We start from the raw sequence: 19933 nt of genomic DNA, 5'->3' as shown, positions 1-19933 counted from the left end.
TCCCAGAACTGGATGTACATACATATGTAGAGTAACTTTTTTTTATAACTGATGATGAAACTACTTACCTCTTATCTGAACAAAGACATCCTCGCTTTTCTTAGAAATGTTGGATGCAGATCTCACTTCACAGCAATAATTCCCAGAATCCTCCAGTTGAGCGGACTGGACTCCATATTGTTCTGATAAATTAAATTCCTGAACATGGCATCCATCTCTGTAGAAAGCAAACTGCAGTTCTGTCCTCTGTCTGAGCGGACTGAGACTGGTGTCACACTTCATGGTCATGGTGTCACCTTCTAAGGCTTCGAATGTGCTTACATTTAGCACTGGGGTGGAAAACAGCTCTGCAAAAAATAAGCAATAAAAAAGAAAAATCATATTTTCTAGAAAGGATGTGTCAACACTCTGTGAAAATTTGATGACATTTGTGTGTCCATTAAAGCTGAATTAGATTTTTTGCATAGTTACACTGGTCCAACTGGGACTAATGTGACGCAGAGAATCAACATAGTGGTCACCACTACTGCAGTCTTTGCTGCTTTCCTCTGGAAAAATTGGTGGCCAATGGGAAGAATGTCCCTTACATTGGTGGCCACCAGGAAGAATGCTCCTTACATTGGTGGCCACCAGGAAGAATGCTCCTTACATTGGTGGCCAAAGGGAAGAATGCTCCTTACGTTGGTGGTCAGTGGGAAGCAGGGGCGGACTGACAAATCATGGGGATCATGGGGCCCCTGTGTCCTTGCCCAAACTCAAAAAAGCCTATGAAAAAGGTACTAGGGGCATCTCATGGGGCCCCCTACTGACCCCGGGCCCTCGGGCAGTGCCCGAGTTTCCAAATGGTCAGTCGGCCCCTGGTGGGAAAAATGCTCCTTACATTGGTGGCCACCAGGAAGAATGCTCCTTACATTGGTGATCAGTGGCAAGAATGCCCCCCTTACAGTGGTGTTGTGAGTGTCACCCTTACGTACAGTATTCGCCGTTTTCCTCTGGGGCCTAGGGGTTTGCTTGCTTGGCACAGGTGCAATTCACAGAACGTCTTTCATTTTTCTCAATGCAAAGAAAGCAAGCCATTCCCTAATTTCATGAAGTGGAGAGGTGGGATGGTGATGCCACTATTTCCACCTTGCCCAAAAAGGGAAAGCCTTTCACTCATAGAGATAAATGAAAGGACATTCTATGAATTGCACATGTGCCAAGTGAGTGACTCTCTGTGGCTTCTAGGTAGCAGGACAGCCACTAGGCCTACCTTTCTCAACCTTTTTACCCCAGAGGAATCCTTTAAACAATTTTTAAGTCTTGTGCAACCCCTGATAAAACCAAAGTATTGGGAGACAGTGGGAAGAATGCTCCTTACATTGGTGATCAGTGGGAAGAATGCTCCTTAAATCGGTGGTCAGTGTGAAGAATGTTTCTTACATTAGTGATCAGAGGGAAAAATGCTCCTTACACTGGTGGCTATTGGGAAGAATGCTCCATAAACTGGTATCCAGTGGAAAGATTGCTTCTTACATTGGTGGCCAGTAGGAAGAATGCTCCTTACATTGGTGGTCAGTGGGAAGAATGTCCCTTACATTGGTGGTCAGTGGGAAGAATGCTCCTTACATTGGTGGTCAGTGGGAAGAATGTCCCTTACATTGGTGATCAGTGGGAAGAATGCTCCTTACATTGGAGGTCAGTGGGAAGAATGTCCCTTACATTGGTGGTCAGTGGGAAGAATGCTCCTTACATTGGAGGTCAGTGGGAAGAATGTCCCTTACATTGGTGGTCAGTGGGAAGAATGTCCCTTACATTGGTGGTCAGTGGGAAGAATGCTCCTTACATTGGTGGTCAGTGGGAAGAATGCTCCTTGATTTGGTTGCCAGTGGGAAGAATTACCACTACATTGGTGGCCAGTGATAAGAAGGCTCCTTACACTAGTGACCAGTGGGAAGAATGTTCCTTACATTGGTGGTCATTGGGAAGAATGTCCCTTACAATGGTGGTCAGTGGGAAGAATGCTCCTTGCGTTGGTGGTCAATGAGAAGAATGCTCTTTACATTGGTGGTCAGTGGGAGGAATGCCCCCCTTACAGTGGTGTTGTGAGTGTCACCCTTACATATAGCTAAAAAAAGTAATTGGTGTCATGCAGCTGGCTCTTGCAAGAGGCACTAGCCCCAGAATTATGCAGCACCATCAAATGGGAGGTCATAAAGCCACAGCTCAAGGAACCTCAAGCAACTGTTGAAGGAACCCTAAGGTTCCAAGGAACCCTGGTTGAGATAAGACTGTACTAGGCACAAAGCAGCGATCGCTGTTGTAGTAGTGAATACTACAGTGATTCTCTGCTTCCATTGTGGTTCTATAGGTATGCAATATGCATACTTACATTGTGCCAAGCTGAACCAATGTAACTATGCAAAAAAAAAAATCAAAATCTAGAGTTCAGCTTTAATATCAATGAATTTTGCCCAAAAAATCAACAAATTGTGACAATAACATTATCAATTTTGGAGTCAATTAGGTTTAAATTTGACAGAAATGTAATAAAATGTTGCTGCTCGTCTCCATAAGTTGCTAGTAGCCTAAACGGCATAGTTACATAGTTAGTCTGGCTGAACAAAGACAAAAGTCCATCCAGTTCAACCATCAAAAAAGAAAAAAAAGGTAGAATCCTATACCCACAGTTGATCCAGATCCAGTATGTGTTGGACATAATTGGAATGGTTGGGTGATAGTCTGTAATTCTGCACAGATTGTCTTTTAATCTAAGCCCGGGGGGTATATTTGTGATCTGTTCAGCAATAACTCACATTCACCTTTTATCATAATAGGGATGAAGTCACTACGTTTCCCCACTTTGCCATTTGAAGCTCTCACGTCACAGGAATAAGTCCCAGAATCCTCCAGCCTGGCAGAATGGACTTCATATTGACTGGATGAACTGAATTCCTGAACTTTCCATTCATCTCTGTAGAAAGCAAATTGCAGTTCTGTCCTCTGTTTGAACATGAGTCTTGTTTCACATATTAGAGTCATGGGATCTCCATCTACCATCGGATTTTGGATTTTCATAATTCTTGGACTTTCGAACAGTTCTGCAGAGAGGAAAATCCAGGAGGAAAAATATTACTGCTTTTTCTATGTGCAAAAACAACAGGTGAGCTACTAGCATGCTATGAGACCCCTGACCCATGTTGAGGTGGCTATTCACTACAACAAGGGTTAATTAGCATTATGATTCAGTTTGGAGTTTGTATTAGACTTGGGGTTAAAATTTTTAGGGATTACATGCTGAGAATAAATATTAAGTGCTCAATAAATAGTGGTAAGGCTAAAGCTAAGGTTGTAATTGAATGTAAGAATTTGTTACATTGGACCAGCTTGGATCAATCTAAGTATGTATGTGGACTGGACAAGGTGAAGATTGTGATACCACCACTGCACCTTCTCCAACCAGAGAACACTTTGCATTCATTGGGAAAAAGCAAAGTGTTCCCTGAATGGTGTCTCTGCGAGCAGACACCTTCCTTTGTGCACAATGCAGCAGGACAGCCGCTTGGCACAGGACCTGGAAGCTAGCAGAGATCACTAGAGTATTGATGCCTACTACATTGATCTCCAACTTACATGGATATCCCACAGGCATAGCACATACAAACGTACATTGGTGCAAGCTGGACCAGTGTAACTATGTAAAAATTGCTATTATGATGTACTTGTGAGCCACTGGAGTCTGAGAAATAATAAGTTAGATCGCTGGAATATATTTCACTCTCATAGGATGTGAATATTATAAATAGATAACTTATGATAATCCGCGCTCTACTTTTGCCTACCCTTTTCTATATAATATATAATTTAAGATAGTTATAATAGTAATATAAATTTTGAGTGTGATGTAATTTTGTTGTCCAGCCACTTATCCACTTGATTTACTTAAATTGATTTACTTATAATTTCCTAGTACTTAATTCAAAAAAATTTATCTGTAATTAGATCCAATTGTAATATATGTAAAATAAATGAATTCATTAAATATTTGTGCCAGTGTGTAAAAAAATATATACAACTATTTGTGAATTTGATTAATCTAATGCGCAAATAATATCATACCTACTATAAATTTCATGTGTATAAATAAAATTAAAATATGTGAAGTAATATAATTAAAAAACAAAAAACTCCAAATTCAATTCATAAAATAAATAACCTCAAGACTATGTGCAAAAAATGTGCAAAAAATGTGCAAAAATATTGTGCAAATTATAAACCGCATATATTTAATTAATTCATTTATTTTACATATATTACAATTGGATCTAATTACAGATAACATTTTTTGAATTAAGTACTAGGAAATTATAAATAAATCAATTTAGGTAAATCAAGTGGATAAGTGGCTGGACAACAAAATTACATCACACTCAAAATTTATATTACTATTATAACTATCTTTAATTTATATATTATATAGAAAAGGGTAGGCAAAAGTAGAGCGCGGATTATCATAAGTTATCTATGTAAAAATTGCTATACCTAAACCTCAGCTTTAACCGGAATGAAGAAAACGGTTGGAAAGATGGTGGCTGCATTAGTGGTGCATGCTGGGGAAGGGTTTAAACATTTGGGAGTGACCTTGGAAAGCCTATGTTGCTTCCCAGGCTCTTCCTGGAGAGTGTATGTTGCTGTTTATTCCTGTCCTAAACTTTGAGGCCTGAAGCTTCCTGCTGTCCTCTAGGAAGGTGATTGCTTGGATTGGAACATCAGGAGTGAAGACTTTGCTGCTGAAGAATGTCCTGAAGAGCTGGGGAGAAGCTTATATTAGTGAACATTGCAGGAAGTTCTGGTGGCTCATCCAAGGGGTTAGTGTGCTGAGCTGAAGCTGATCCAAATCTGAATAATACAGAGCTCTGGCCTCCTTTAAAGTTCCTTTTTTTGTTTTGAGTAGACATTTGTGGTCTGCACTGTTCTTTCTTTTGGGTATCCTGTGCCTTATTCCCTTACTGTTTGAGATTATCTGGTCATATAACAAACTCTGTGGAACTGTCTTAAAGTGACTGGCACCCAAGCTCTTTCACCCAAGTCAATGATCCATCTCTTAGGTTGACTATTAAAAGGAGCAGGAGCTGGAAGGAGTTAAGCCTGACTTGTGGAAACCAAAGTCTACAAGCTGATCAGAGACAAGGACACTGTGGAGCCTGTTCCTGGCCTACCTTTAGCCACTTGTAAAGTGGTCTGGAGGAATGTTTCTTCAAAGAGACTCACAATATGGTACAAGGATCTGGCATGGATAGCGATCCAAAAAGGGGTTGAGAACTTTCATGCATGCCAAAAACCTGTGGAGATATCGGCATTGCCCCTTTTGCATCATTCACACAGAAACTGCTTTGCACGTCTTCCAACAGTGCCCCTTTCACAGGACCTGTTGAGGGTCCAAGTGCATGAACTTGAAAACTTTGTACTGTGGGTCACCAGAAAGGGCCTCAACCACCAGAATGAGAGGACAGGGTGCCAACCATCAGTAAATTAATGGTCAGTTTGTACTGATGTCTATTGAAGACCGTTGCAGACTGGTCCACAGTCTACTCATAGAGTATAAACCTATGGACGTTAATGAGGAAAAGGACGTCTGAGAAGATTTCTCCTTCCCCCACTCTCCCTTATGTGTCTTTGTTCTTTAATAAAACGTTGGACCAGTGAACTGTTTCCTCCTCCCCTATTCCTCCTCCCTATCCCCGATCACACCAGATGCTTAATGAAATGTTTTGAACAGTTTGACTTGTTGATGCCAGGTAGGATGTGCTGGTCAGGGGTCCAACTCTGGCACTGTGCATTTGACATTGTGCTGCTTGGTATTTAGTGGTACCTTAGGGCCCACATAATGTTTAAATTAAATATCAGCCCCCTGAGCCACTTGGGGGTCCCTAACGGATTGTAGGGGGTGAGGGGTGCTACATACCAAGAGGTTTGTGCATCTCTTATATTTAGGGACTATTGCAGTTCAGCCTGGGCATCATTGAAAGTTTGGAGTGAAATTATGGTTCATTCATTTTTAATTAAATGCTAATCCTCACAAACCTGCTATAAAATGTTCCGCAATCCCTTGGTTGGTCCTGTGACTGACTCACCGTTTATCTTGACCAATATCTCCTGACTCCTCTTCTTTACACTGTTGGTTGCAGTTGTCACTTCACAGGAATATTTCCCAGAGTCCTTCACCTCAGCAGACTGAACTTTATATTGATTATGCAAAGTGAATTGTTTGACATTCCATCCTTCTTTGTGAAAAGCAAATTTCAGTTCTGTCCTCGGTCTGAGAGGGCTGAGACTGGTGTCACATGTCAGGGACATCGCATCACCTTCTACCACTGGATCTGGGGTTACTTTTATCTTTGGGATTTCAAATAGCTCTAAAAAGTAATCACATAGACAATCTGTAATAGTAATGTATCTTTTTGTATTGATGAGTGCAGAATTCACATCACACCGTACAAAATGGGCTGATGCAAGTGCAATACTTTCAATTTATTGCCTTCCTCCTTGCCCTGTTTTATTTATTTTTGTTGGGAATGCAACAGCATGTACCATAATGTATTGTATATAGTATTTCTGTGTTAATATCACTTGACCAGTAGATGGCACTGTACTCTAAAGGTTACTAGTTGTGCATGTGTAAAACTTGTTGGTTCTATGTCTTCTCTATCTCTCTTCAGGAAGTAACATGTCTGCTATCACTGCTGAAATGTGCTCTGTATGTTTGTAACTTAAGCCACACAAGTAAAGTCAGACTTCTGCCTCATCACTACCAGTGTCTTCTCTAACACATAACCAACAATTTTCACTTTCAGGGAATTACGGATTATGTTCGTGGCAGAACAGCCTTGTAAACTGACTGTACCCAGGACTGTAGCTGATAACTGCTGCGGAACGTCTTCCTTTGTTACTGCTGTATTATCCTTCTGCAGTGTGGACAGGGTTAAACTGAATGTTCATTAATGCAGAAGTGATGCATGCAGCCCTCATTATGGAGACCACTTTTTAATGCTGATCTAGGGTGTGTTTCAAGTGCATGGGGAAGCCATCTTGGCCGGGTCTGATTTGTTCCTAGAGGAGGATGATTGGTTGATGTAACAGAGCAAGAAGAAGGGGAGGCTGGTAGGTTGCTGAGGTAAAAGGAGAGGACTGTCTTGATGCAAGCAGGTATGTGGGGAAAAGACTGGGCTGCTGTTAGCTGAATGAATCCCTGTCATAACTGATGGGTGAGAACTCAGAGAAGCAAAGAAAGAGATGGAGAACCTTCTCCCTGGGAGGGTGTGAGGTGTGAATTCGATGCCTGGCAAGATTAGACTGTAGTGGAAAGCACTTCTAACGCTCGTGAGGAAGGAAAGGAGAGACTGTCTGAGGAGGATTTAAAGAGAGACATCACAGCAAGTCCTATCCCGCTCTGAGGACTAGAACTGAACCAGACTATGTGCTTGGAGACCCAGAAGGGGGGTCCTGGGTCTGGTAGGAGAGAAACACCATACAAGTTAATCTCTTGTCTGCTTGTGCTTTTTTCAAGGGCCCCAACTTTGCCGGCCAATATTTTTTTCCTTCAATCACTGGCCAGTAGGATTAAACTGGGACTCCTTGTCAGGAATGGACTTGCCAATAATGGTGGGACTCACCTGCCTTGTGGGCTACAGTACCAGGGCTGGCCAGCGGGTGCTCTCAACAACCAGAGGTTCACTTCGGCAATTAGCCATCACCTGGGGCTGATTGCAGGTGTATTTAAGGAATGGCCAGACCTGCAGTCTGTGCCTTGGTGTGTGTTTTTCCATGGGCCCCTGTACCTTGTAACCTGCATTCCTGTTCCTGTCCCTGTCCTTGCCTGACTTGTTGCCGACCCTGCCTGATCCTGACCTCTGCTGACTTCTCCTGTTTGATCCCTGGCTTGTGACCCTGACCATCCCTCTGCCTGACCCCCTGTACCTACCTGCCCGATAGTTATCGACCCGGCCTGCCTGACTACGTTGTGCTCTATATGTGTATGTACCTGTGTATCTGTATCAGTTTAGGTTTGGGTTTGTTTCACCTTGTTGTATTTTTTTGTGTTAGCTTGGGGTTTGGTGCACTGCGTTTATATTTGTATTGTTAGTCTTAATAAATTGTCTTATTTATACCATATCTGAAGCCTGCGTTTCCCTGTGTCAGTCCACACACTTCTGGTCACACCCGCATCTCTGACACTCATATAGCAAGTTAGGACTGTATTTATATGCTGTTAGGTGAATGCAGATCGGTTTTGTTAATTAGTGTTAGTCAGAATACTGCAGGTGTTTAACATTTTACTGATTGTACAAATGCACTTATTAATTCTCTCTTCTTTCAGGCTACGTTTGGCCTAATAAATTCTTTGAAATACCTCAAGGTGTGTCGATAGGAAACTGCCACCCCACTCACCCTGGAGGGGTTCCTGAAGACGTTCAGTCAGTAATGAAACACAGGCGGGACTTCCAGTAATGTCATTTCTGCTCGGTGGAACGCACACTGGCTCCAGGGTGAGCGGAGCAGCCGCAGTTCCTGATTCTTGGTGAGCTATTAATTCTGGGTGCCAGGATGGTCACCTTGCTATTGCGAGTGCCTTTTATTTTATTTTGAACAGTTTTTAGTAATGACGGTGCACAATACTTATTGGTCTGTGTCTCTCATGACTCCCATGTGTGATTGAATACGCCTGTGGAGGTCTGGTTTTGTGCCTCTTGGGGGTGATCTTTTCTGGAGGAGGAGAATGTTACATTAAGAGCACTGATAGACCTTCTTACAAGGGGTCAACTAAATCCGGTGAGTGGGCACAGATTGGACACTTTATTCATATTTTGACACATAGTATTTCATTAGTATTTATTAAATGGCGCAGCTCTCTTTTTTCTTTAGTTTTTAGAGGTATTTAAATACATTTGGTGAGCTGCAGCTGGATATTTTTATACATACTGCCTATACATATTTTCTATATTTATATGATTTACACATGTGTTCATTTTATTTTTCTGATTGAGGTTTTTGAAGCATGGGTGTCCTTTTTTTTTATAATTCCCTGGCCACTGTGGCCGAGGAAAAAGCTGATCAAGCACTATCTGTTCTTGATCAGCTTCAATGGAACAATGGGGTCCAGAGGTGACATGTAAAGCTTTAATATGCCCCTGATGCCTTTTAAGGGCTGGTTCACAATATAGAAGCGCAGTCCAGATGCGTTACGGATGTGTTTTTGCATGTGCATTTTTATGGCGTTTTTGGTGCATTCCGGTGCTTTTTTTTATGTGTTTTTGACGTGTTCCAGTGCTTTTTTTATACATTTCAATTAATTTTTTCCCTCTCTTTTTCTTCAATTCAAATAGGGACATGTGTGTTCCAGTGCGTTTTTGGTGCACTCCAGTGCATTCCAGTGCATTTTTAATGCTGAGCACTACTAAAACGCTACTAAAATGCTACTAAAAACACTATTACTAGAGATGAGCGAATTTTTCAAAAATTCGATTCGGCTGATTCGGCGAATTTCAGGAAGAAATTCGATTCGATGCGAATTAATTCGCTACGAAGTTAACTTATAAAAAGGGTTTCTAGGCTTCAGAGAGCCTTTAAATTAGTGCAGAGCACTGTACCTTTAATTTAAATGCCCTTGGAGATGAGGAAGGAGAAGGAGAAGGAGAAGGATGAGAAGAAGGAGAAGGATGAGAAGAAGGAGAAGGAGAAGGATGAGAAGAAGGAGAAGGATGAGAAGAAGGAGAAGGAGAAGGAGAAGGATGAGAAGAAGGAGAAGGATGAGAAGAAGGAGAAGGAGAAGGATGAGAAGAAGGAGAAGGATGAGAAGAAGGAGAAGGAGAAGGATGAGAAGAAGGAGAAGGATGAGAAGAAGGATGAGAAGAAGGAGAAGGATGAGAAGAAGGATGAGAAGAAGGAGAAGGATGAGAAGGAGGATGAGAAGAAGGAGAAGGATGAGAAGAAGGATGAGAAGAAGGAGAAGGATGAGAAGAAGGAGAAGGAGAAGGATGAGAAGAAGGAGAAGGATGAGAAGAAGGAGAAGGATGAGAAGAAGGATGAGAAGAAGGATGAGAAGAAGGAGAAGGATGAGAAGAAGGACAGTTCTGTGACAGTTTCTGTCTATTTCTGACAGTTCTGTGACATTCACTCCATACAGCGGTTTCAACCGCTGTATGGAGGGAATGTCCCAGAACTGTCAGAAATAGTCTATTTCTGACAGTTCTGGGACATGTATGGAGTGAATGTCCCAGAACTGTCAGAAATAGTCTATTTCTGACAGTTCTGGGACATTCCCTCCATACAGCGGTTGAAACATTGTATCTATTTGTTTCCATAAATGACATTCTGCAGATACACTTAGAGGAGCTCTGCAGATACACTTTTTGCCGGCTTGGAATTATTCTTATTTTCATCCTACTTCTTCTTCTTCTTCATCCTCATCCTCTTCTTCTTCTTCTGAGGATGAGGATGAAGAAGAAGAAGAAGAAGAAGAAGAAGAAGTAGGATGAAAATAAGAATTCCAAACCGGCAAAAAGTGTATGTGCAGAGTTCCTCTATTTCTGACATTTCTCTGACAGCTTCTTCACATGTACAGCGGTTGAAACATCTGTATCCTAAATGGAAACAAATAGATACAATGTTTCAACCGCTGTACATGTGAAGGAACTGTCAGAGAAATGTCAGAAATAGCGGAGCTCTCTGCAGGGACACTTTTGCCGGCTGATCGGGAAAAATCCGATTCGCGCACCCGAAGTAGGCAAATGTTCGGATTCGCCGCGAATCGAATTTTTCCTGAAATTCGTATCGAATTCCGGTTCGCCTGGTTCGATTCGCTCATCTCTAACTATTACCAGCGCTTTTTCCCAGCGTTTTTTGAACTTAAAAAAAAAACCACTAGTGTGCATGGAGCCTTAAGCATTGCCTTTGGACAATTTTAGATACCAAAGTTTGTCACCATTTCAGGAGTGAATTCTTAAGGCTTGGCATGTTCGGTGTCTATTTACTCGATGCAACCCCATTTTATATTTTTCACCAAAATTTGATAATATCATGTGTTTGTGTGCACTAAAAGTAACCTTTCATCACTCTAGTCAAAATATGGGTTTGATTAAACATTGCAGTAACATCGTTTGACATAAATAAAAAAAATTGGAACTACTACCATTTTTTTCCCCAGGGTCTCTGCTTTCAGAAAATATAAAATGTTTGGGTGCTTAACTCATCTTCAGGACTAAAATGTGCATTTAAAAGTGGGCACAAATGTAAACTGGTAGCCAAAGGTTTAATAAAACCCTAAAGCTATGTTAAAGCTTAGATAGGTAAAGATCCTATGACTTACTTTGTATGGAGATAAAAGCTTCATCTGTGAACGTTGCATTTGGATACAAAGTTATTTCCTTTGTACATTTGTATCTCCCGCTGTTCATCCAGTTTACTATTCCTACATGTAATGTAGATGTATATCCCTGGTTTGGAATGACAGAATCTTCCTTGTAGAAAGTTGTATATTTTTCCATGTAGCCAAAACGATGGCGACATTCCAAAGTCAGATCATCTCCTTCATGAACATAGAGCGGAACCTTCAGGATCACCAGGTCTGGAACACATAGTCACATCACACGATCAAATGATGGTTACAGGACACAGTATTGCTTCTACAATGAGGTTCATTTGTAGTATGGGCAGAGCTGGGACTAGGAGGGGCAGCAGGGGCAGCTGCCCCGGGTGCAGTGTGTTGTGCGGGGAAGCAGCCTGCAGAGTACCTTCAACCAGACTGAGAACCTGCCTTCACCTCTTCCATCTTTTACTGACCCACCCTGCTGCCTACAGGCTGCCTTACCTGACAGGAGGAGCATGAACAGAGGAGCAATGATGTCTCTGATGGTGCGGTCCATTGACTGCACCAGTGGCATGCTTGTGAGGGTCTGGTCTGCATTTCGGGGTGCCAGCAAGACGCTCAACAATTTTTATTTTGTTTTATCTTGCGGCTCTCAAACAGGCAATGCTGTAGTGCTAATATCATAGATCCCAGTTGCAGAAGACAACCGGGGAAAACCTAATCTTGGGAGGGGGGACTGGATAGTCTTGGCCCGGCACTGAGTATAGGTATACAACAGATGCTTTGTGCCCTGCACCCCCATGTTCCCTTTATCAATTACATAGAAACACAGAAAAGTGACGGCAGAAAAAGACCGAGTGGTCCATCGAGTCCACCCAATTTGTTTTTTTATTTTTGTTTTTTTTTTTCCTTTTTTTGGGGAGTTTTTTTCATTAACTTTTTTGTCTAGAGCAGGCAAGGGTCTCCAAACTTTAAAAACAGAGGGCCAGTTTACTGTCCCTCAGACTTTAGGGGGGCTGAACTGTACCAACTGGAAGCAGAAAAGATCCTATCAGTGGGAAAAAAACAATGCCCCATTTTTGCTGTCAGTGGGAGGAATTGTGCCCCATCATTGGTGTCATTAAGAGGAATTGTGCCCCATCAATGGTTTTAGTGGACTCCATTTTTTGTGTCATTGGGAAGAATTCTGCCCCATCATATATGTCAGTGGGAGGAATTATGCCCCATTGTTGAAATAGTGCCCCAAGGGCCAGATGAAGGCATGCAAAGGGCCACGTCTGCCCCCCCCCACCCCCAGGCCACAGTTTGGAGACCACTGGTCTAGAGTATAGATCTATGCTTGTACCAAGCATGTTGGAAGCTATTTATTGTTGACTGGCTCACTTCCTCTGCTGGAAGTTTATTCCAAGCATCAGCTTCTCTTTCAGTACAATAGTACTTTCTGAGGTTAGTTTTGAACTTTCCTCCAGTTAGACTGCTTATCCCTAGACATCACCTCTTTTCCAGACTGGAGGCTACACCTCTGACTGTTACTGGGATCTTGTAATTAAAGCCTCTTTATTTGTGCTAAGGCAAGACACCTCTAGACTGTTTATTGAGCCATTGTGGATGGACTGTTGCTGTGGGCCTGGCTGCCTTGCACTGATTATGGAAAAAGAACCTGTTGATATACAGTAGACCCTAAGAGGGTCTGGCATGGACAAAGAACACATTAAATTGTACATTTCCAACTAACCAGCAACGACATCCAGTCTGACAGTGTCACTTCCTTCTCCATTGGCCCAGCATCTGTAGTTCCCGCTATGCACAATCTTTGCAGATGTAATGTTATAGATTTTTCCGTCAAACACCCTGTTACCATCTTTGTACCAGACGTAGGTCAGCTCTCCGCTTGCAGTAGACCCCACATCACACGTCATTCTCATAGACTCTACTGTGAAGATCTTCCTCACATTTGGGGTGAAGGTTACCACAGGGCTGACTGCTGATCCTGAAGAGGATTCAAATGGAATTGCAACTTATGCCAAGTTAACTGCACACAATAAAATGTAGTTTTGTAGTATTCTGCTATAATGCAGAATAGAAGGTGTAACAGAACCGGTACCCGACCGCACTTGGGTATATTCCGTTATACCGCAGCTTCCCCTGTCCGAACACCATCCACGGACCACACCCTTGAAATCCCTCAGGAAAATATACAACACCCAGCTCTTCTTAAGACAGAAAGCCAACTCCTTTTATTGTACACAAACAACATGTTTTATACAGAGGGCAGGGAAAGACAACCAGGGACAGGAAACACATCATCAGCCCACCCTATCAGTGGGAAGGGCTACAGTATAGGCAGGAAACACCTCATCACCCCTCCCCATCCAACCAAGACACAGAACAATGGGATGAAACACATGGTAAAGGACATTGACCAACCCCCACACCAATACACAAACAGTACATCCCATAATAGTTGGCTGGACAGGAAGACACAGCACAATGGGGGGTAGCACATGGCAAACAGACAATGGACAGCCATGTGGCCGAGAACAAAGGAACACACACTATACACAAGACTCAGACATTCACATACACACCCTGTACCCCTTAACAGGCACAGGGTGCCTTAAACATAATCCTGTCACAGAAGGGTCCCTCGAAAGCTAGTCACTTGAGTCTAGGTTCACACTGCTGCAGTGCGGGATTCGCAGTGATCAGACAGCATACTGACAGGAATGGTACCAGCAGATTGGTGAAGGGTCAACGTGGTACCAATATATAAAAAAGGCCAGAGATATGTTCCTAGAAACGACAGGCCAGACAGTCTAACATCAATAGTATGTAAACTATTGGAGGGGATGATAAGGGACAACATCCAAGATTTTGCTGATGAAAATGGTATCATTAGTATTAATCAGCATGGCTTTACTAAAGATCATTCTTGCCAAACCAATCTGTTAACATTCTATGAGAAGGTGAGCTGCCATCTAGATAAGGGAAGGCCTGTGGATGTGGTGTATCTAGATTTTGTAAAAGCATTCGACACAGTCCCCATAAACGCTTAATTTACAAACTGAGGTCTGTAGGCATGAACCATAGGGTTTGTACATGGATAGAAAATTGGTTACAGGGGCCGTACAGAGGATGGTGATAAATAGTGTATACTCTGACTGGTCTGGAGTGGTATGAGTTCTGGTCACCAGTTCTCAGGAAAGATGTGCTGGAACTGGAGAGAGTCCAGAGAAGGGCAACAAAGTTAACCACTTCCAGTCCGGACACTTTCACCCCCTTCCAGTCCGGACACTTTCATCCCCTTCCAGTCCTGACACTTTCATCCCCTTCCAGTCCGGACACTTTCCCCCCTTCCAGTCCGGACACTTTCACCCCCTTCCAGTCCTGACACTTTCACCCCCTTCCAGTCCTGACACTTTCATCCCCTTCCAGTCCGGACACTTTCATCCCCTTCCAGTCCAGACCAATTTTCAGCTTTCAGCGCTATCACACTTTGAATGACAATTGCGCGGTCATGCAACACTGTACCCATTTGAATTTTTTAACATTTTTTTGAGATAGATAAAACTTTATTTTGGTGGTATTTATTCACTACTGGGATTTTTTATAAATGAAAAATTCCAAAAATTTGGAACAAAAAAAAGTGTTTTTCTTATAAAATTTTGAAAATAAATAATCTTTCTTCATAAATCTTGGACAAAATTTATTCAGTTATCTTTTTAGTAAAAAAAAAATAACACAAATTAGTTTATAACCAAAAATTATCATTTTTAAAAAGCTTGTCACATGGTACAAGGCTGTTGTGAATAGCCTTGTACCATGTGACCTCTGTAATCATTCACACGTAGTAAGCAATGATGTCAGAAGTGATTGGCCAATCAGTGATCACATGATCAGGACCTCACACAGAGGTCCCGTACAGCGATCGGTGTTCTGGAATCATGATGTACAAACATCATATCCACACGATCAGGAGTATGCGGTATTTTCAGTGTTGAAAGGGTGCATTGAGATACAGTATGTATGTAGCTACTAGAATCCATATAATCCAATATTGTACCGCGCTCCAATATATTCTACCTCATGTGATATAGTGAATACCTGTGTGTGTCTCCAATTGACAAACAATTACATCAAACTATGATACTTAAATCCATAATTAGTATAAATGTGAAAGATATAAAATTTTCTATAAGTGAAAAAACAGAAAATAAGGTGAGAGAGGAGACTATTTCTATGCTATGATCTCCCAAATAGATTGATATTTCTCCTCTGTGTTTAATTTTAATCTGAACAAAACATCTATAATGTTAAAATGTATGTGGGGAAAAATATGTATATTTTTCTATTTATGTAGTATATTATTTAGTCATTCAGATGGGTACATCATATAATGTGCCGTTCAATTTGCCATATGATAGTCCTCCTCTGTATGAATTGAGATGGTATATTCAAACTGGATAATATTATAGATCTGTGTCCACTGCGTGAACCTCTCTCTCCTTAGCACAGCCTTCTCAATAGATCAATAGAAAAACTACATCCCCCAGAGGAAGCTACGAGTCCCTGTAGCGTAACGCGTAGGGGAGGGGCGGTGACATCATCACGCATCCACAGAGGAACGGCGAGTATACACACTGAAGGCAGACACACCTATGAGGCTGATCTTAATGCGATTTGGATACATTTTATGTAAAGCGCTATTATATCTTTCACCATGTGAGTGGAAAATCAAAGCACATTAAACAACTGTAATCCCGGATAAGACACTATGTTTCTTTTCCCTTCTTTTTATGTTCCAAATATGGAGGATTAAGCCAAGCAGCCAGTGGAGAATGATCTATTGAGGAGGCTGTGCTAAGGAGAGAGAGGTTCACACAGTGGACACAGATCTATAATATTATCCAGTTTGAATATACCATCTCAATTCATACAGAGGAGGACTATCATATGGCAAATTGAACGGCACATTATATGATGTACCCATCTGAATGACTAAATAATATACTACATAAATAGAAAAATATACATATTTTTCCCCACATACATTTTAACATTATAGATGTTTTGTTCAGATTAAAATTAAACACAGAGGAGAAATATCAATCTATTTGGGAGATCATAGCATAGAAATAGTCTCCTCTCTCACCTTATTTTCTGTTTTTTCACTTATAGAAAATTTAATATCTTTCACATTTATACTAATTATGGATTTAAGTATCATAGTTTGATGTAATTGTTTGTCAATTGGAGACACACACAGGTATTCACTATATCACATGAGGTAGAATATATTGGAGCGCGGTACAAAATTGGATTATATGGTTTACATTTACACACCTAGAGAGGGTGTATGTAGTACCTTGCGATCTAATATATATGTTTTTTATGCACTTAATTTAGTAATATTATAGTTTGTATTTAGTAAATAACTCCTTGTGGCTCACAAGTAACAATTTAACTCCATAGCTACTAGAATCCTCTTTATGTTTCTGCCATTTCAATAATTTAGCAAAATCGATTGATTGATTGAATGAATGATAGATCTAAAATAAAGACTCACCTGAGTGTCCAAGGATCGTGGCTGTAAAATAAAACAAAAACTGTTACATATTTGAAATACAAATGGCAGTCTATGCAAAAACATTGTGTCTACAAAAAGAATTATAAATATATATAAATATACTGTATGATGTGTTAATTGTGAGTAATAATTGAAGCCCCATATGATAATACTCAAGTCAAAATACAAGTTTTTTTTTTTATTGACAATGTGATTTTGCACAGCAAACCATCAGCAGCTGGTTTGTTCAAATCCTGATGAAGGGGATGGAGATACGATTTTATCACCCCCCCCCCCTTCCTCAGTTAGGTTGCTAGGTTGTTTGGCAAATTTAGTTCTTTTGGGCTCCTCTGTAATCAGTGAAGCTCAAACTCTAATGTTGTCTACAGTGGAGTTGTTGATTGCTTTGGACTGTTCTGTGCTTCACAGTCTGCTGGTTTGAATGTTTTCCCCTGCATTCTAGAAGCACGGGTGTCAAACTGGCGGCCCTCCAGGTGTTGCCAAACTACAAGTCCCATGAGGATGATAGAATGTCCCGCCTCTTCAAGTAAAATCATTCTATTTTTCACAACTGTGTTAAAAAAAATGACTAGATCCTCGTTCACTGAATAAGTAGAATAAGTAACAACATGTAGGATATACACTCAACGGCCACTTTATTAGGTCCACCTTGCTAGTATCTGGTTGGACCTCCTCTTGCCTTCAGAACTGCCTTCATTCTTCGTGGCATAAATTCAACAACGTGTTGAAAACATTCCTCAGAGATGTTGGTCCATATTGTCATGAGTTACTGTTGCCTTTCTATCATCTTAAACCGGTCTGCCCATTCTCCTCTGACCTCTGACATCAACAAGGCATTTTCCTCCACACAACAGCCTCTCACTGGATATTTTCTCTTTTTCAGGACCATTCTCTGTAAACCCTAGAGATGGTTGTGGAAAAAATCCCAGCAGATCAGCAATTTTTGACATACTTGTCAAGGTCCTACCTTTTCCCAGAGGTTATGTTACTCCATGTGCTAGCATCCATCTTGGATTTCTGCTGAGCATGATGGGAATCTTTTATGCCTTCAGGTCTCTGAGGTCCATCCCCCAGAGGGGTGTGGCTGAGTACATATAAGCCTGGGATCTGCACATGCTCTTTGCACTTGTGTCTTGTGTCTTTGTCTTGCTACAGCTCTGTGTATACGCTCGTGACTCTTCTGGTATTCTGACTCGGCTTGTGACTAAGACCATTCTCTGCGTTTCCCTTTGATCTGACCTTCCGTTGCTGAACCCGGCCCGTGACCTGTGATTCTCTGTCTACTGTTCTGTACTGTTTTGTCCCGTTGTTATTGACCCGGCTTGTCTGACTACGCTATTGTCATTCTCACCAACTACACGCCATTGGCGGCGGCCATTACCGCAGCTGGGGTGTCTTGGGGGCCGCGACCTGGTCCCTGGTTGCGTCAAGTCCATCCCCACCATCAGGGGCCCTGGTGAAGGGCAGCCTGGGACTTAGACTCCGCGCCCTGAGGGACTTCAGTCTGTTGGTGGTGGTTGTCGTCAGCCAGTGCGTTACCCTGCCACTAGGCCTACCTGTCCGTTCCACAGCCCTGCCCTGACAATACTCAAACCAGCCCGTCTGGCACCAACAACCATGCCACGTTCAAAGTCACCTAAATCCCATTTCTTCTCCATTCTGATGTACGGTTTGAACTTCAGCAAGTCGTCTTTATCACGGCTAAATGCCTAAATGCATTGAGTTTCTACTATGTGATTGGCTGATTAACAATTTGTGTTACCAAGCAATTGCATCTAATAAAGTCGTCGGTGAGTGTATATGGCAACATAAAGGTAAATAGGTCGATAATTAAATACTGACAATAGTAAAAGTAGATACTTACAGATGAAGACTATCAGAGCTGTGTACTGGACCATCATTGCAGTTTTGTGGCTAAATATTAGCATGTATAGAACGTATGAGGACTTGGTTTTCCGGAACATGTCAATGGTGTTATGAGCGCCCGCAAAAAAAGGTCAAAGAAACAAATAACATAACTAAAAATAAAGCAAAGGAAATGAGCACGTAAAAAAGTTGCAATGATGATTTTTCTTTAAAGCTGAACTCCAGTTAAAAAAAATAAATTTGACACTTGCAGTGGGTTACCCCAAACTAGAAGGGTCAAATGATCAATTTCTTTTTTTTTTTTTCAATTAAATGTTAACCTACTCTGTCCCAGTTAATTCCTTCTCTCATCAGTCTTTAGCTATTATTTTTCTGCTAATTTATTTATTTCAATTTTTTCAACCATTAATATTAGAGATGAGCGAAGTATTCAAAAATTCGATTCGACTGATTCGGCGAATTCGTGGAAAATATTAGATTCGAGTCGAATATATTCGCTGTGAATTTAACTTAAAAAAGGGTGTTTCTAGGCTTCAGAGAGACTTAATATTAGTGCAGAACACTGTACCTTTAATTTAAATGCCCTTGGAGTCTGCTGGGGAAGAGAAATAATACTGTCAGTCAGTATGACATGCAGATGAGTGCCGTCGATCTTAGAATCACCGCACACTTCACTCATTTGGCCAGTCACGGGGCCAAAACCAGTGTTTGGAGCCACAGTGTGGCGGTGGAGGCAGCAGCAATGGGAGGCCATACAGCACCCTATGACAAAATGGAAACCAGCAGGAGTGTGAGGAGACCTGAAAGTGGCACATGCAGAGTGGGAGCAATGGGAGGCGGTACAGGGACCCAGGTCACACTGTGGGCCCAGCAGCAGCGTGACCAGGCGGTACGGGGGCCCATGGCAGATTTGGGGCCTGGCAGCACCTATGGGAGGCCTGTAATCTGCCAGCAACCTATGACAAAATGGAAAACCGCAGGAGTGTGAGGAGACCTCAAAGTGGCACATGGCAGAGTGGGAGCAATGGGAGGCGGTACAGGGACCCAGGTCACACTGTGGGCCCAGCAGCAGCGTGACCAGGCGGTACGGGGGCCCATGGCCGATGTGGGGCCTGGCGGCACCTATGGGAGGCCTG

The 19933-nt window shown here is 41.9% G+C and overlaps 1 protein-coding gene across 1 annotated transcript; it reads right to left on the bottom strand.

Annotated features, from left to right (window-relative positions):
* Window positions 1–60: 60 nt before the first annotated feature.
* On the bottom strand, window positions 61–18895 carry LOC149444898 (Fc receptor-like protein 5). Its single transcript, XM_089654418.1, has 7 exons — window positions 18796–18895; window positions 16911–16931; window positions 13080–13334; window positions 11345–11602; window positions 6114–6419; window positions 2802–3080; window positions 61–347 (listed from the first exon to the last, which is right to left on the bottom strand). The coding sequence occupies exons 1-7, from the start codon at window positions 18893–18895 to the stop codon at window positions 61–63; spliced, it is 1506 nt and encodes a 501-aa protein (XP_089510544.1).
* Window positions 18896–19933: the final 1038 nt, after the last annotated feature.

The sequence above is a fragment of the Staurois parvus genome, unplaced genomic scaffold (genome assembly GCF_062004578.1).
Source record: "Staurois parvus isolate SC_StPar_1 unplaced genomic scaffold, SC_StPar_1.0 ptg000766l, whole genome shotgun sequence".
In the NCBI taxonomy this organism is placed as follows: Eukaryota; Metazoa; Chordata; class Amphibia; order Anura; family Ranidae; genus Staurois; species Staurois parvus.
This window is presented reverse-complemented; position numbering and strand designations above follow the sequence as displayed.